This window comes from Anoplophora glabripennis, unplaced genomic scaffold (genome assembly GCF_000390285.2).
Source record: "Anoplophora glabripennis isolate ALB-LARVAE unplaced genomic scaffold, Agla_2.0 scaffold215, whole genome shotgun sequence".
Lineage (NCBI taxonomy): Eukaryota > Metazoa > Arthropoda > Insecta > Coleoptera > Cerambycidae > Anoplophora > Anoplophora glabripennis.
Window position 1 is genome coordinate 761,117 of NW_019416309.1, and position 16,705 is coordinate 777,821.

General features: G+C 32.8%; 2 protein-coding genes across 4 annotated transcripts; one reads left to right on the forward strand and one right to left on the reverse strand.

Moving 5' to 3' along the window:
- Positions 1 to 52: 52 nt before the first annotated feature.
- LOC108912232 (eukaryotic translation initiation factor 3 subunit L) lies at positions 53 to 4,952 on the reverse strand. The gene is made up of 4 exons (XM_018717410.2): positions 4,836 to 4,952; positions 4,332 to 4,589; positions 2,572 to 3,789; positions 53 to 247 (listed from the first exon to the last, which is right to left on the reverse strand). The coding sequence occupies exons 1-4, from the start codon at positions 4,866 to 4,868 to the stop codon at positions 113 to 115; spliced, it is 1,644 nt and encodes a 547-aa protein (XP_018572926.1). The 5' UTR covers positions 4,869 to 4,952; the 3' UTR covers positions 53 to 112.
- LOC108912192 (85/88 kDa calcium-independent phospholipase A2) lies at positions 4,166 to 12,992 on the forward strand. 3 transcript variants are annotated; one of them, XM_023454021.1, is made up of 11 exons: positions 4,166 to 4,314; positions 5,553 to 5,757; positions 5,809 to 5,899; positions 5,955 to 6,257; positions 6,833 to 7,200; positions 7,309 to 7,499; positions 7,574 to 7,698; positions 10,193 to 10,439; positions 10,496 to 10,844; positions 11,970 to 12,237; positions 12,665 to 12,992. In XM_023454021.1, the coding sequence occupies exons 1-11, from the start codon at positions 4,185 to 4,187 to the stop codon at positions 12,881 to 12,883; spliced, it is 2,496 nt and encodes an 831-aa protein (XP_023309789.1). In that variant the 5' UTR covers positions 4,166 to 4,184; the 3' UTR covers positions 12,884 to 12,992. The 3 variants fall into 3 exon arrangements, with proteins under 3 accessions (XP_023309789.1, XP_023309791.1, XP_023309790.1); XM_023454023.1 differs by lacking the exon at positions 4,166 to 4,314 and adding an exon at positions 5,030 to 5,477 and having other exon boundaries at positions 5,537 to 5,757; XM_023454022.1 differs by lacking the exon at positions 4,166 to 4,314 and adding an exon at positions 5,030 to 5,477.
- Positions 12,993 to 16,705: the final 3,713 nt, after the last annotated feature.

A 16,705-nucleotide genomic window follows, 5' to 3' on the forward strand; every position in this document is an offset into this window, starting at 1 on the left:
CCCCTCTACCAGACTTATGAACGGGAAGTTGTAAATGAAAAGGAACAAGAGGTAGTTACAAATAATTGTATTTTTTATTACATGTATCTTCACTTTAAATACATTCCGAGGATTATAGCTTCAACTGATGAAGCTTCCTATTTAAATCTTCGAACTTCAGTATTTTCCTAATAAAGAAATCTCCATACCGATGGGCCACTTTGGTATCGGCAATGTGAATCATGTCGTTATCGATATAAAAGTCCAACTGAAATAAACAAAAATACTGTAAGTCGCTATTTCACGTTATAAATTCTATTCAATGATTATACAGGGTCTGTTTTAATTTTCTGTTTTCCTTTTAACACTAAAAAATTCAAATTAAAAAATAGTGATTCTAAAAATCCTCACTCTTTGGGTTTCTAAGACTAGCAAGTTTTTTTTATTCCAAATTCTTCTATTTTTCGCAATTTTGAGAGCCCTGAATAAGTGGAAGTGATCAACATTGTTAATTATGTTAAATTTGCGTCAATTAATTTTGCACGTCAAATTTAATAAATAAAAAACTACAAAATGGGATGCTTAAAAATAGAAACCGCATTTGAAAAATTAGCAAAAACATTGTACAATATAATTCACATAGTTGGTATATCAATAGAAAACACCTTGTATAAAATAATGTCTCGCTAAGACTGAAGATGGTCGGAGAAACTTTGAATGTCAAATATTCTGATTCTATTACCATTTGAAAATTATTAAAAAGTTTTTACCAGATCACGATTTCCGCAAATTTTAAGGAATTTCCTAAATAAAAAAAACGCTATTGAATGTAAAACAATCAAATATGCAAAATTAAACTAATGCCAAAAATTAAAAGGTCAAAAGAAACTTTTCCGTGATTTTTGACAAACTGTTGTTATTTAGGTGAAAAATGGTCGTATCGGGAATAAAAAAGAGCATTTTGAAGCTCTTAAGATTCTAGTTTTTAGATCTTTCACTTGAAATTTTTTAGAAGCTACAGTTATTATGCAATTCTAAGAAATAGCGTGACAAAACGATTTTGCAATTTATTTTTCCCAGTCCATTTTTCAGCTTCAATTTCATTTTCTTTAAATTTCAATACGACCATTTTTCATCGAAATATCGGACTTTTAATGGAAAAGGATCCTTTTGTCTTCAATCATCGATATTTCAGTGACAAATGGTTGTACAGAGAATTGAAGGGCAGTTTTGAAAACTGGAATAAATTTCCTATAACATGCATTTTATTTCATCTTTTACACAAATTTAAAAAAATATGAAAAAAGGTACTTTATGGATTTTTAGAAAACTGATGGTTAAATTAGAAATATTCACAAAATGACTAATGTTAAGCATGACTTTTACAGTTCAATATACCCAGAAGAACCCTGTGAAGTTTCATCTCGATTTAGCGAACCGTTTCTTTGTTTCAAACAGTCGAACTTTTGAAAAAAATTAAAGGTTCAAGTTTTTTGAGCTTAAACACTTCGTAATCGTGATTAAAATGGAAAAAAACTCTTTTTTTTTAAGATTTTCACACATTTTTACCACTAATAATGTTTAAATTGATGAAAAAAAAAAATTTGAAATTTTAAGTTTTTTTTTTAATTCTTAGGAAAACTTCCCCGACATTGAAAAAAAGAAAATCCAATTGTTTCCAGCACGATTCAGCTTTTCCATCCTATGCTTCTGTTCATCAACTTTTTAAATTAATTTGTTATTTAAGGTAAAAATGTGAGAAAACCTCAAAATTTTTTTTCCCATTTTAATCATGATTATGAAGTGTTTAAGCTCAAAAAACATGATCCTTTAATTTTTTCAAAAGTTTGACTGAAACAAAGAAACGGTTTGCTAGATTGAGATAAAACTTCACAGTGTTCAGTTTTCTAAAAAAACATAAATTACCTTTTTTCCTATTTTTTAAAATTCGTATAAAAGATGAAATAAAATTTCCAAAAAGTTGCAGCAACATGTTACAGGAGATTTATTCCAGTTTTCGAAACTGCCCTTCAATTCTATGTACGACCATTTATCGCCGAGATATCGATGATTGAAGACAAAACGATCCTTTTCCATTAAAAGTCCGATATTTCGATGACAAATTTGCAAAATTTTTTTATCGCGCCATTTCTTAGAATTGCATGAAACCATAGCTCTTAAAAAATTTCGACCAAAAGATCTAAAAACTAGTATCTTGGAGCTTCAAAATGCTTTTTTTTAATTCCCGATACGACCATTTTTCACCTAAATACAGTCTGTCAACCATCACGGAAAAATTTCAGAAATTCTTTTAACCATTTAATTTTTAACATTAGTTTATTATTGAAACCAATTACTGACTATATTGCACTTCCCAAGCCTTACTTTGGAATCTGATCTGTCTTGTTCTCGGGCTAGGCTCTGTGAGTGCAGACCCACCATCACGGTGTACCTAGGGACTCTGATAACGGATCCACACCCACAGAGCCTAGCTCAAGAACAACGGCTGGTCAAGGATTCCTATCTAAGTGCAATGTAAGTCTGTAAATGACTCTCCTAACTACCGTACTTCAAATATTCATTGCTACTTACTTCAGATCCACTTTGGAACTTTCCCTCCAAGCCGGAAGCCCCTTTGAACCAAACGACGTTCTTCATCTTATGCTTGAAACACAGCAAATGTATAATGAGACTCTGCATCTCCTTGTCCAAGTCCCACTTCCCGTCGTTCACTCTGTTGTTCTGCGCCATAAAAGTGGCCAGCTTGCTCAACGGCAGGGTCGTGTACAACTTCAGATAGCTCCTGATCGTGGGTAACATCTTCTGCTGCGCCACCTCGTCCATAAAAACGGCAGTCTGATGTTGAATCGCTTCTTTAGAGTAATCGTCGGGCACGGAATCGATCGGAGGGGGATACGGGGACAAAAACTTGGGGCAAGCGTACACAAAACTGTTTTCGAACTCTTGCAGGTCTCCGTACTGCATTTTGTACATCTTTTCGTGATAACTCTTCTCTCTTAAGGTCTGCTGAATGGACTCGTCGATGCACTGTGGGTGCAGAACCAGGCAAATCGCGAGCAAGTGGTACATCTGGTCGGTCTGCTTATTAATTTGATCGTGTTGGTAAGTCTTCGAAGCAAAAAGTTGTTTGGTGCGTTGAATGTACAATAGAATCGACGAAAAAGTACGGATCGCATCCGAGTAGCGTCTCATCATCATGTAAGCAAACCCTACGTAATAGGAAGTAGAAATTTGACATGCGGGAATGTGAGCGTACTGGGACTTTTTGTGCACCTCGATATTCTCCAAAACCTTGATCGCTTGGTAGTAATCGCCCAGTAGGGAATGGAGCCGGAGCAACCCCACGAGGGAGAAATATCCCAGCATCTTGTAGAGCGAGTGGCTCCCAAATTCCCCAGACACCGATTCAGGGTCGCCACCACTAGCATAAACTTCCAACTGCTGCTTGATGTTGCTCTTATCGACGAGAGAATGCAGCACGTTCAAAACACAAAGAACGTTCCATACTTTATTGTTAGAATTCAGCGTTTCCAATTCTTGAGGTGTCTTTTTTTGGAGACGGGCCCTGTATTGGGCGAAAGACTGGAATTGGTATACAAACTCATCGATAAGCTCCCACAACCATAAATCGGGTAATTCAAGGGGTACGGGTTCTTCCGCGCTAAGGATGTAATTGAAAAGGTCGCAGTAATTATAGAAGGAATTGAAACGTTGCTCTAGCGTAGGGCCTCCTTGAATCCTTGCGTAAATATGGCGGAAGTAAAGTTCTTTGTAAAGAATCATAAACACCTGAAATTAAAAAAAAAAAGTGATTTCTAAAATTGAATTTTTGTGGTCAATAATGTCAACATATAGAATTCAGAAAAATCCAAGGAGTTATTATTATTAATTTATTGTTCTCACAAAAATGCAGAACTAAAGAAAAACTGTATTGGTTGATTTATGTACTTAAAAATTTTTCCCCGATGAATAAACTATGAATTTACTGTAATTCTACCTTGAATTCTAGATCATTAGAGCTTAAATCGATACTTAACTAATCAAATATTAAAATATATGAGGTTATCAATAAAACCCATTAAATAACGATAAACTACAAAAAGTAAAGATAACCATGAAATAAAACAGTTTTAGAATTGCGACTTAACCCGCAAGTTATCAAAAACCTACTTCGATATTTGGAGATGGAGTATTATAAAGAACAGCTTTTCAAGAAAAGTGAAGAGATAAAAGAAAAACTCAAAGAAGAGTTAAAAGACAAAGGAGATCAAGTGATAGAGAAACTCAAAGACGTATCAGTGCAGGGAACTGAAGGTAATAATAACACTTACAGGATCACTGTCCACAAGGGCAGCTACTTCACTTTCTTCAGGCCATGGTCTTTTCTCAAAATAATCTTCGGTCAATTTAGGCCAAGAGTGCTCGTATAACGCTTGCAATTCGAAAATTAAACCCTCGTTTACATTATTTCTAAAATAAATCAAGAAATTTTTCACTCCCTCGGGCATCTTTACATGTTGTCTGTTGTATTCGTCCAAGGTGGGATCACCTGTGTGTGCTCCATAGTCATCGTAGTTGTACTCATAATTCTGTAACACACAATCAAGTTAGCATTGCTAGTTTTAATTTTTAATCAATGTCAAGTTTATAATGAAATTTATACTGAATTATGGGATTAATTCCAGCAAAGCATGTAGGTATGTAGTTATGTTAATTATTTACCACTAACACATGGGAATTTTTAACAAATGTTTATAAGTTACAGTGTAACTAAACAACTAAACCAATTTTTAAACATCAAGATATTTAAATGAGACATTAGTAAAATACTGTACCTGTTCGTAATCATCAACGTAACCTTTAGACATAGTTCTTAAAACTTTAGAGAAATATGTGATTGAATAAAATTCTAACCAACAAAGTATTTGTCACAATGGCTGCTGCTGCTAGTAGTACCATAGAAAATATAGTACTATATTATCTATGGCTAGTACTGACAAAAGTAAGGTGCACAACCAAGATGGTTGACTTTCTGACTTATCGATCACATATATGAACTACGACTTACACCTTCATTCACTACGGGTTTTTCGAACAGGAGATTGTTAGTTAATTTAAGTGTAGTTCCTATGTTGAGAAGTATGGTGTAGTTCTAGTTCTCTAGTTTCACTCATTCAAATTAATCTGGGCTTCAGTCACAGAATATCAGGATATTCTGTGCTTCAGTCATCAATAATCAGTTCCGGTTTGTCATCTGGTCGGTGGTCAGCACAGTACCGTCGTTAGTGTCGTCACAATTAAAAATTGAAAGCTGAAGGTTATGGTTTTTTTTATCTCGCCAAATCAAATAAAAATTGTGTACCTATTATGTATTAAAAATTCTAGTATTTAAATGTGTTAATTACCACCATATATAATAATCTCAACTAGGTAGTTATTGTTATTTAAAAAAATTATGTTGGCGACAGGATTTAATGGTAATTATTATTTTTAAATTGTTAAGCAATTAGTAAAAATTAGTTTCACCTGACTAAAGGTTATTTGTGTCGTAGTTTTGCGAAGTTTATTAAGTGCCGAACCATTACCAAACAAAGTTGTCGAGACTAGACCAGACATCTTTACTTCAAGAGAAATACATTCCAGAGAAGATGGACTTGTGCTCTATTTACCACCTAAGAACCTACAAAAAGGTGCTAAATCTAACTACGAGATTGTATTACATAGACCAACCACTGAAACATTGCATCAAATATTCAGGTATAAACATATTTTAAATTGAACAACCGACTAATCCAAAATTGGTTTTAGTTTGTACCGGACCACAGATCTAAGTGAAGCAGAAATAAGATTTATTACTTTAAAAGATAAATTGCCAGTATTTATAGAAGTTGCTAAAGAGGTCAGTTTATATTTTTTATTGTTGTTTGTTAGAATTACATTATTCTCATTTACAGATGTGCAATATTCACGGTCTGCAGAAAATTTGCGACACTCTCTCGGAACATCCTTCGTGGTCCTTAGCTCATTTAGCCGCTTATTTTGCACTGTATGATTCATTTAATAATCCCAAAATCAATTGCTTTCTCAACAGCACAGACGTAGACACTGGGATGTCTCCATTACAGGTTGCCATTACGACCCAGAACCTAAAAACAATACAGATAATGGTTTCCGCAAACTGTTCCCTAGAGCATTTGGACTATGAAGCAAATTCTGTTTTCCACTATGCAGCTAGTACCACAAAGGAAATTATTTCGGTGAGTCGCGTAAATTATTACATACATTCTCTTGGCATTAAAATTATTGTTGGACGACATGCGTATCTTGATTAAAATTATGTTCATGTATAATATTTTGAAGATATGTATAGTTAAAATATTTTTATATATCTATAGACNTAAAGTTAAAGTATTTTTATATATCTATAGTTCATCTCATAATTATTTGAAAATATTTTATAAATATATTAAACCATTAGTAACCTTTGTAAGCAAATAATGGTAGATAATAAATAAAAAGTCCCAGACATATCACTTGAGTGATTTACCAATTTATGTAAACACTACTTCCTGTTGATATTGCTTTGTGTGTCGTAATCTATTTTTTTTTAAATATATCTGATTTTTATATCTCTACTTTATACATAAAAAACTATAAGTATTTTTCTTTGTTGATTCATTTGAAAATACACAAATACACATATAAAATAATATGTTCACGATTTGTATTTTTACTCGACATAGCTAATGTTATGCTGTCAATTTAACTCGAGTTTGGAATTTAACCTGTCTATCTGTTTAATAAATTCCACTTTCTAATTCCCCACCTTCAGGTCCTTGCCCACGGCTCACCACCCAGATGTTTAAATGCCCGCAACAAAAACGGATACACGCCCCTCCACATGTCCTGTCTTGCCGATAAACCCGAGTGTGTCAAAGCTCTCTTGTTGGCTGGAGCCGACGTGAATATAGCGGCCACGGAAGCCGAAAATGAAAATGACGTAGAACCGGGCTACGTTGGAAATTTCCTTCAAGATAATCCAAACACTTTATATCAGAAAGACATGAAGAACGGCGGCACTCCCTTACATTGGTCTTCATCGAGGCAAGTTATCGAAGCACTCATCGATGTTAATTGTCATATCAATGCTCTCAATTTCGAGGCAAAGACCGCTCTTCACGTCATGGTTGAAAGGAACAGGCGAGTAACGTTTTAAGTTATTAGACGTTAGCAGAGTTTATTTTTAATTCTGATGTGAAGTTCGTTTACGTTGCTGACCGTGCGTTATCTGGTATTGACTTTTTTCAGGCTAGAATGTGTCGTTGCCCTTTTAAGCAGGGAAGCGAATGCAGATCTAGGCGATAAGGATGGAAATAGGCCGATTCATTTAGCTGTGAAGGGTGGGAATATATCAATAATTCAAGCCCTCATTGTATTTGGTGCTAATTTAGATATTTTGAATAATGCTGGTGAAACGCCTCGACATTTAATTACCAAAGGTAATTTTTTTTAATCGTTTCTAGTCTCAGGTTGACTGTATATAGAATGTTGTTTCTTTATTTTTCTTTTTCAGAACAAGAACCGAAACTTTTATATTATCTTCACGCAGTGGGTGCCAAACGTTGTTCCTCTGATATGCAGGGTTGCACGGATGGTTGCAAATTTAATAGTACCTACGAAGGAATTCCACCACCTAAGGTAAGCCAGAAAAACGTTTAAAATTTTATATGTAATGGTTTTCATTCTGTCGATACATTTATATTGATACCGTAAATTATTTATAATTATGAGAATTGCGAAACATGTATATTTTATCTAAACTACTTGTTACCAGGATTATCAGACAGTTTTCCTTTTGTAAATATTATGAACTTTAAACTTTTTATCTTGCTTGTGTTATTTTATGCCTTGTGATAAAATTGAGTCACAGTCCAGCCAAAGGGTACACAATACATTCCGAGACTGATGCCTTGTTTATAGATATTTTTATCTGACACTTTATTACAACGCCGAACAGCACTCTAATGGCCTTGGCCTTGTATCGAGGGAGACGTGTCCTGTGATTTTTTTTGACATGAATTTTTTACCCAACTAAACGTTTTTATGCTCCCCACGGTTCACTGAACTAAATGCGGCTTTATTACCGCATTACTTCACATCTATGAAGACAAAAATGGAGGGATTGAGTTTTTGCAATAATTAAAATTAATTTATTTGTACTGAACTAATTTTCAAAAGTAGGCAATTGTTTCGGAGAAGAGATTATATGTTGATTCACTACAAGTCACTGTGGTAGTGTCATCAGCAAATAAGACAGCATGCATTACTATTTGTAGGTAAATCATTTACGTACAATAAAAAAAGTATAGGACTTACAGTGGATCCTTGAGTCGCCCCATGTTTAATATGTCTTAATTCAGATTGTCATCCATTATAGTTTTAGACTAGGCGGTATTTGTTTTGGTTTGGGTGAATCATATATCCACGGAGATTTTTTGCTTTTTGGCTTTCAAATATCACTAGAATTGTAAATTTTTCTATGCACATAAAAAAAACCCGTTGGTTTTACTTTTTGGGGGCCCATTTTTTAAAAAAATTCGAAAAATGTCATATTTTACTTCCAATTTGATTATGGATCTTTTCAAGAGTTGATTTTAGGCGAAAATGGAAGAGGAAAATATGTTTGTAATTAAATTTTTTACAAAATAGTTATAAATCGAATGGATTATGATTATTATTGGAAAAATCGAAAAAGTGGATAAAAATGGGGTTAAAAAACATTACTTTTTATGGATTTTTTTGGGGTCTTTAAATTGGGTAAATTTTCAAAATTTTGCACAGCAAAAACCAAGGCCCTTAGATACTTGAAAATTTAATCACATACAGAAGGGCTCTCAAGCTTTCAAATGTTTTTTGAAAAATTCGAATCCGTCAATTAGAGGAGCTTTGGCGCTTATTTTATTAAAGGAAGTTTAAAGATAAATAATTATCGGACTGTTCAAAGACCAATAATTATTAACAATAGGCATTTGAAAATACATTAATTGTTTTTTTTAAATTGCGAGACATGAATTTAAAAAAAAATCGGCCCTCTAGAAACTGAGATATTAAAAATTTTTCAGCGCATCGCGGTTTTGAATTCGCCGATTCAATTTTGAACAGGTCAAAGCGGCCGCACACTGCTTCCCCCTCCACCACCGCCCGTACGATTTTCTTGAATTTCTCGCTTGCATAAATAATTTTAAACACGTTTTAAAGTAAGTTGCCAATGAAGAAAAGTATTGCAACAAACTTAGACCAGGTAAGTACTCGGAATACCAAAGGTATTTTTCGAAAAATTAGCCCGGATGTCCCAGTACATTTAGTGTAAATGACGATTAATTTTGATTGGCTATGACTACGTAATTAATTGACCAATCAATCTGTTTTTTTTTTAAAGAAGCGTCTTTCCAAGAACTTTTAAAACCTATTTTAAAACATTTGAATTGGTATTTGAATTCACAAAGTTATTCTAATTTTTTATTAGTACAAAAAGTCGACCAATGTTTAAACAAACGCCAGAGCTCTCCTAATTGTCAGATTCGAATTTTTCAAAAAGCGTTTGAAAGCTTGAGAGCCCTTCTATATGTTATTAAATTTTCAAGTATCTAAGGGCTTTTGTTTTTGCTGTGCAAAATTTTGAAAATTTGCAAATTTTTTTTCAAAATTTAGATTGCAAAATCTATCAAACCGATTTTGATGAAATTTGGTGTGATGATTCTACATAACATGAAGTTTTCTTGAGCCAAGTATGAAGGTCCTATACCCGATTTAAAGACCCCAAAAAAATTCCCTTAAAGTAATGTTTTTTAACCCCATTTTTGGCGATATTTTGGCGATCATGATTCATTCGATTGGTAACTAGTCATATTTTGTAAAATATTTAATTACAAATATTTTTTCGGCTTCCATTTCTGCCTAAAATCAACTCTTGAAAAGATATATAATGAAATAAGAAGAAAAATATGACATTTTTCGAATTTTTTTAACATATTGTGCCGCCAAAAGTTAAGCCTACGTTTTTTTTATGCGCATAGAATAATTTTCCTTTCCAGTGATATTTGAAAGCCAAAATGCCAAAAATCTCCTTGGATATACGATTCACCCAAATATGGATTTTTTATTAATTTTTGTTAATGGCTGGTGCTTTTAGGTTATCGGACCAACTAATCGCGACATCCTCAATTTGATGCTGTCCGTAGCGGCCATGGAAGTGGCGTCGGATAAGCACAAAAACAAATTTCCGAACAAGGGCAGGCTGTTGAGTTTAGACGGCGGAGGCATCAGAGGATTGATTCTGGTACAGATGCTCTTAGAATTAGAAAAAGTCTTGGGAAAGTCCATCAACAGTTGCTTCGATTGGTTAGCGGGAACCAGCACCGGAGGCATCTTAGCTTTAGGTGTTTATAGTGTTTGATTTTCGATATGCACGTGGATACAAATTTTTTTTCCTTAGGTATCGCTTCGGGAAAGACAATGAAGGAATGCCTTTGCCTGTACTTTCGCTTGAAAGAGATTACTTTCATTGGAAATAGGCCGTATTCCAGTGAAGCACTCGAGAACATACTGAAGGAAACTTTCGGAGTGGATACCGTGATGTCGGACATTAAATACCCCCGATTGATGGTAACGGGGGTCTTAGCAGATAGGAAACCAGTCGAATTACATTTATTTAGAAATTACACCAGTCCTAACGATATACTGGAAGTGAAACACGACTCTCCTTACGAATTACCTCCGGCTCCCGAGGAACAGCATGTATGGCAGGTCGGGAGGGCCACCGGAGCCGCTCCGACGTATTTCAGGTAAAAAATCGTAGTCGAATTTTAAAAAATTATAAAAAGTACATATATAGGGTGTTGGAAGTTTGACGGTTATTTTTTTTAAAATTGTGTATTCAAATTTTATCACTTGGCGATTATCGCAATTGTTTTCATAGTAATCGTAACTCATGTTTTAATAAAATAATTTAGATTCAAATGATAAATTGAATGTCCATGTCCATTATCATTTTCAATCCATGCGCAGGATTTTTTCTTATTTGTGGGCAATTGCAAAAATCCGTTCTGGCAAGTATTCTTCTGCTTCAACTTCGGTTTCATATACCAACTTCTTCATGTGTCCTCATAAGTTTAAATCTAATGGATATAGATCTGGTGTATGAGCTGGCCAACACTGTCGGCCTTTTCTACCCATCCAAATGGTTTCTTGAAAAATTATTTAAATATCAGATTGTACTTTGACTTCGTACAAAAACCACATATTTGCTCTTACGTTGGAATCTGTCAGGCAAGATTAAAGATCCTATTAGATTGTCTTCTATGATCCCCTCTAAATCGATCGAAAAATGACTGTGGAAATTTGATTTCTGTATTTTTGAATTTTCTGTAGCTCGGTCATGAGTATTATGAAAAGAATGCCACTTCTAGTAACGTACTCCTCACCCTTAGCTAAAAATATTCAAAAAAACTGGATGTTGTCATTTTTCTTAAAACCGTCTACAAAAATTTGCTCGAGGGGCGAAATCTACAACTAATATTTCTCGAATCTGCTGTAGATGATATCGATATAACTGTTCTTGTAACAATGTCTAAAATATGACCTTTTGTATTGACATCCACCTATCCGTTTGGGCCATGACTTTCAGTGCAAGAGACAACACCACCAGTATCAAGGAGCCATTGAAACAATTCCATAAGTGTTTTTTTATTGGGCAGTTGCCTTTGAGGATGCGGTGGTGATAAATATGTTGTACCTACTCTAGCAGAAAATTTAAAAAAGCAAACGAAACAGTAGTAGACAAAATCATACCCAACAAGTGACAAGCATGAACGTCAAAGACCAACTGATCGTTGCTATCTTTCCATCGCACTTTTGTTGTATTTTAACTTTTTTTGTTAAAACTGACAAGTAAGTGATGCACTTTTTAGGGCCTTTGGTCGATTCCTCGACGGCGGCTTGATAGCCAACAATCCAACCTTGGACGCACTTACGGAGATCCATGAGCATTGCTTGGCCCTCAAAGCGAAGGGGAAAGAAAACGAATCTTGCCCCGTGTCTGTAGTGATCAGTCTCGGGACGGGACTGATTCCGGTGACGCAAATAAAGGAAATCGATGTTTTTAGGCCGGAAAGCATCTGGGACAGCGCCAAGTTGGTCATAGGGATATCTGCTCTCGGCACACTCCTCGTAGACCAGGTAATAGAATACATTTTTTTACCGTGGTATTTTTATCGCGAAAAATAATTAACGGATGGATTGTCAGAATGAATCGGAATATTTTAATCTACATAAAAATTCGTTTACGTAGAATTTGCGGTACTCTTCTACGACAAAATCGCAGCGACATCACTCGGGCCCACTGTTCTTTTAAAATCTTTCTAATTGATATTCGTTAGTGCTCTTCCATTGTAATTTTTTTGTTATTTGTGGACATTTTGTGGGGCAGTGTAATTTTTACTGATCTAACGATGAAAATTCCAACTTATTTTAATTATTTTATGTTGCATTTTATTGTTCCGTTTCCTTTCTTCCTTCACATGTAATGCAGAATGTGTGAAAAATCATGTGATGGAGGAAGCAGCTGTCCGCAGTAAATAAAATTGGCCTTAATATTATTTTCAAGGCGACGTCGAGCGACGGCAGGGTGGTCGATAGAGCCAGAGCCTGGTGTTCTATGATTGGCGTGCCCTATTTCCGTTTCAACCCGCAGTTGTCAGAGGACATCGCGATGGACGAGAAATCTGACGAGAAATTGTGCGGCATGTTGTGGGAGGCTAAAGTTTACATGCACGCACATATAAACGTCATGAAAGAAATATCCGATATATTAAATAGAGGCTAGAAATCTCCACACCCTTTCATTAAGGCTGTAATTGATGTGAATTGTGAAATGTATACCAGTTTTTATTTATTTTTATTTAATTTAATAGTCTATTGGTTTATTTCTAAATTAGTCATACTCTTAATATTTTATGTTTTTTTTTTTAATAGATCTATTTACTGTTATTATTGTATATGAAAGTAAATGTACGTGTTATATGTTTGCTTTAATTTTCCCCAATATCAGTCAAAATTATGAATTTTTAACGTACGAGGGTGATTCAAATATAAACGAGAATGTCAAGGCGGACATCTTGAAAGGGCACCGATTGGCTCACGTATGGACAGGGAATGTTGGTAGGGATAGGTCGAGTGGGGGATCGCAGTCGACACAACCCTAAGACCGTTAGCCAAGTAATGGCAAAGATGAACGAGAAGGAAGTTCACCCGTCTGTTGCGCAACGGATCATAAAATTCTTGACGCTGGAGGGTGAGTGCTTAAATTTTAATTTTTTATTTATTTCTATTAATTATTTCAAAGAGTTTTAAAGATGTTGACTCGAAATTTGATGGTTGTAATTTATTTAGAAATATTGACGGCAACCTACAAGATAATGTATGAATAGAAATTAAAAATGCAGGACTTGCAATAAAATGTTTTAGTTTTTCCTCAAAAACGGCGCATCCGATGAAAGAAATCAAAATTGAAAATGGGAAAAGTCAGTGGCGTACCAATTTTTTTTTATTAAAAAGGTTGCATTCTCGTACGAACGTCACTGGTGCAAGTAGAAATATTTGGATCACCCGAAAAATGTACATTTATCCCTCCAAAGCATTTTTCAAAGATTGACCGCAAAAATCACCCAGTTTTTCGCAATTCACAGAGAACTGAGGAAAATAAATAAGAATGTTTTTGGTCTCAAATTACTCGTAAAAAATTGAGATGAGCATAGCTTTTAGTTTTTTGAAAATTTTCAAAAATTACCCCTATTTAAGGGTTGAAAAGACGCGCAAAATGAAGAATCGAATATTACCAATAAATATAAAACTATTAGCATGTAAATTTTTCTATCGAATGATTCTTGATACAAAGAAAGATTTATTCTCATGACTAAAATAAGCATGTTGAATTAGAAAATCAACCCTTAAGCGCGTTCAAGGGGTGGAATCATCCCCAAAAATAGAGAATATCAGAAATAATTGTAATAATTCAAATAATAAATAAATAGATAATTTACATGCTAATAGTTTTTATATCAATTATTATTATTAAAATTCTTCATTTTTGGCTTTTTTCAACCCCTAAGTAGGGGTGATTTTTTAAATTTTCAAAATACTAAAAGCTATGCTCATTTCAGTTTGTAATTTGTGACCAAAAACAAATTTTTATGTATTTTTTTTTAATTCTCTGCGAATTGTGAAAAAACGGGCGAAAATCGCAGCATTTTTGTGGTCACTCTTTCGAGTCGATATCTTTAAAATTGAAATAATTAATAAAAATACATAAATAATTAAAATTTAAACGCTGTATCTTGGAAACGACCTCGATACGACGACGACGATATTTCGACCTACACTTAAATGAACTTTTTTCCACAAGATAACTTCGGCAACCACCCCCTAAAATATTTCGCACTTATTTACCAACACCCTGTATATTTTATAAAAAAAAATACCTTTGGATGAAAGTCGTTTACGAAATCAAATGACCTTATGTTACTTTCTGAAAAAAGGGATTGTCAGACGAATAATTTTGAAAAATAAATTGAAGATGGCGAAAATAACAATTTTACTATTGTGATACAACGGTTGGTTTTTTAATANAAATCAAGTGACCTTATGTTACTTTCTGAAAAAAAGGGATTGTCAGACGAATAATTTTGAAAAATAAATTGAAGATGGAGAAAATAACAATTTTACCATTGTGATACAATGGTTGTTTTTTTAATAGACTTAGATTTCACCTAGAACTAAAGAAGAAATTGATTAAAATAGAATTAATTTACTTTATAAATTAATATATTAAGAAAAAATTAATTAATATATTAATTATTATTTAATATATTAAAAAAAGTGTAAATTCAGTAAATGGGTGCATAAAAACATCTATTTTATCGGGGAAAGGGTGCAATTTGCAACTGATATACAGCAACATAAACTCGGTAAAGTTTATGTGGGGAAAAAATCCATTTTGTTTTCTTTATAACCAATTAATAATAATTTATGATTTATTTTACAATAGGTACCTATTTAAAATATTTTTATATTAAGATGAGTGATAAAGAATATTCATGTTTAAAATTGGTACAATGTTACATTTTTAAAGTAAGAACTATTTTTTTAACCCTTTTTATAGATAGCTTTTTATGAGCTGCTTATTTTTTGCTGGTCTTTGCTAGAGTAGATAAGTTTAAATTTCTAGAATATGATAGGCATTTTTAATGTGGGTGTGTTGTTGTGAAGACAAGCAGGTAATAAATTTATTTAAACAAAATGTAAATTGTGAATTTTGAAACATGTTTTCATACTGCAGCACAATTTCTTTTCTACTTACTAATTTGTATAAATTTGATTTGGTTCCAACAATAAAAAATCTTAGAATTATTCAAAATGGTTTCTCAAACCACATTTGAATTTGAATAGATGTTTTAACAGCTGCAACACATGTGTAGTACTGAATCTTAATTATGTAATATTTATCTATTTAAATGTTTTACGAAAAATATACTGCAACTGTCGGTCAACTTATTCCAGTAATCTACCAATACGCATTTTCCTTTAAATATAATTAGTGGAGTAAAAAAAATATGCATTATTTCGTAATAATTAGCAGAGCCTTGGATTTTCATAAAACCTTTTGTAATCACCTTGAAATGGCTTATAGAAAAAAATTATAAACTTATATTTGTACGCTAATTATTATTTAATTGTTTAAACAATAAAAAAACGATTTTTCGAAGATTATTTTAAATATATCAAATTTCAAACCAATTTTAATCAAATTGATACTATAGGGGTTATCGAGGTCACTGAATAAGAATATAATGTTAAAAAATAAAAATTCAAAATGGCTAATCCAATATGACCGACTTTTTTCGAATGATTTATTAAATAATGACAATTTTCAAAGCAATTTTAATCAAATTGATATTTTTTAGGGGTTTTCAAAGTCGCTGAACAAGAATATTATAAGAATATTATATCAGAAAATAAAAATTCAAAATGGCTGATCCATTATGGCCGACTTTTTAAAAAAATTATTTAAACATTACATTTTCAAAGCAATTTTACTCATAGTATGAGAGTATAATAAAACAACACACCAAATTTCATTAAAATCGGTTCGATAGTTTTAAGCGAAATAATATTTTGAAAAAAAAATTTCGAATTTTCAAAATGTTGCACAGCGTCAAATAAAGCATCTAGATACTTGAAAATTTTCTCACATAGATCACTCAAAAATGGTTTTTGAAAAATTGAAATCGGTTGATTAGGACGGCCACAGTAAATTTTTAAAGTTAACACACTTTTTTTTATTTTTAAACAATTAGATTACATTTATCAATTTGCAATATAGTTGTTCCCAAAAATTATAATTTTAAAGTACTATTTTTTCTTAATATTATTTGTATTTAACAAAAAAATTAATTTCCAAATATTTTTTTTTAATTAAATAATTGTAATAATTATAACTAAATACATTCATATTCAGAGTGTTGAAATATATACGTAAACAAATTTTTTCATTGAAAAAATGCAACAACATAGTATAGAGTAAAATATATTGTATATTTAATGCATAAATAATAAACTTTGTTTATAACAAAATATGTGCAAATTAGAC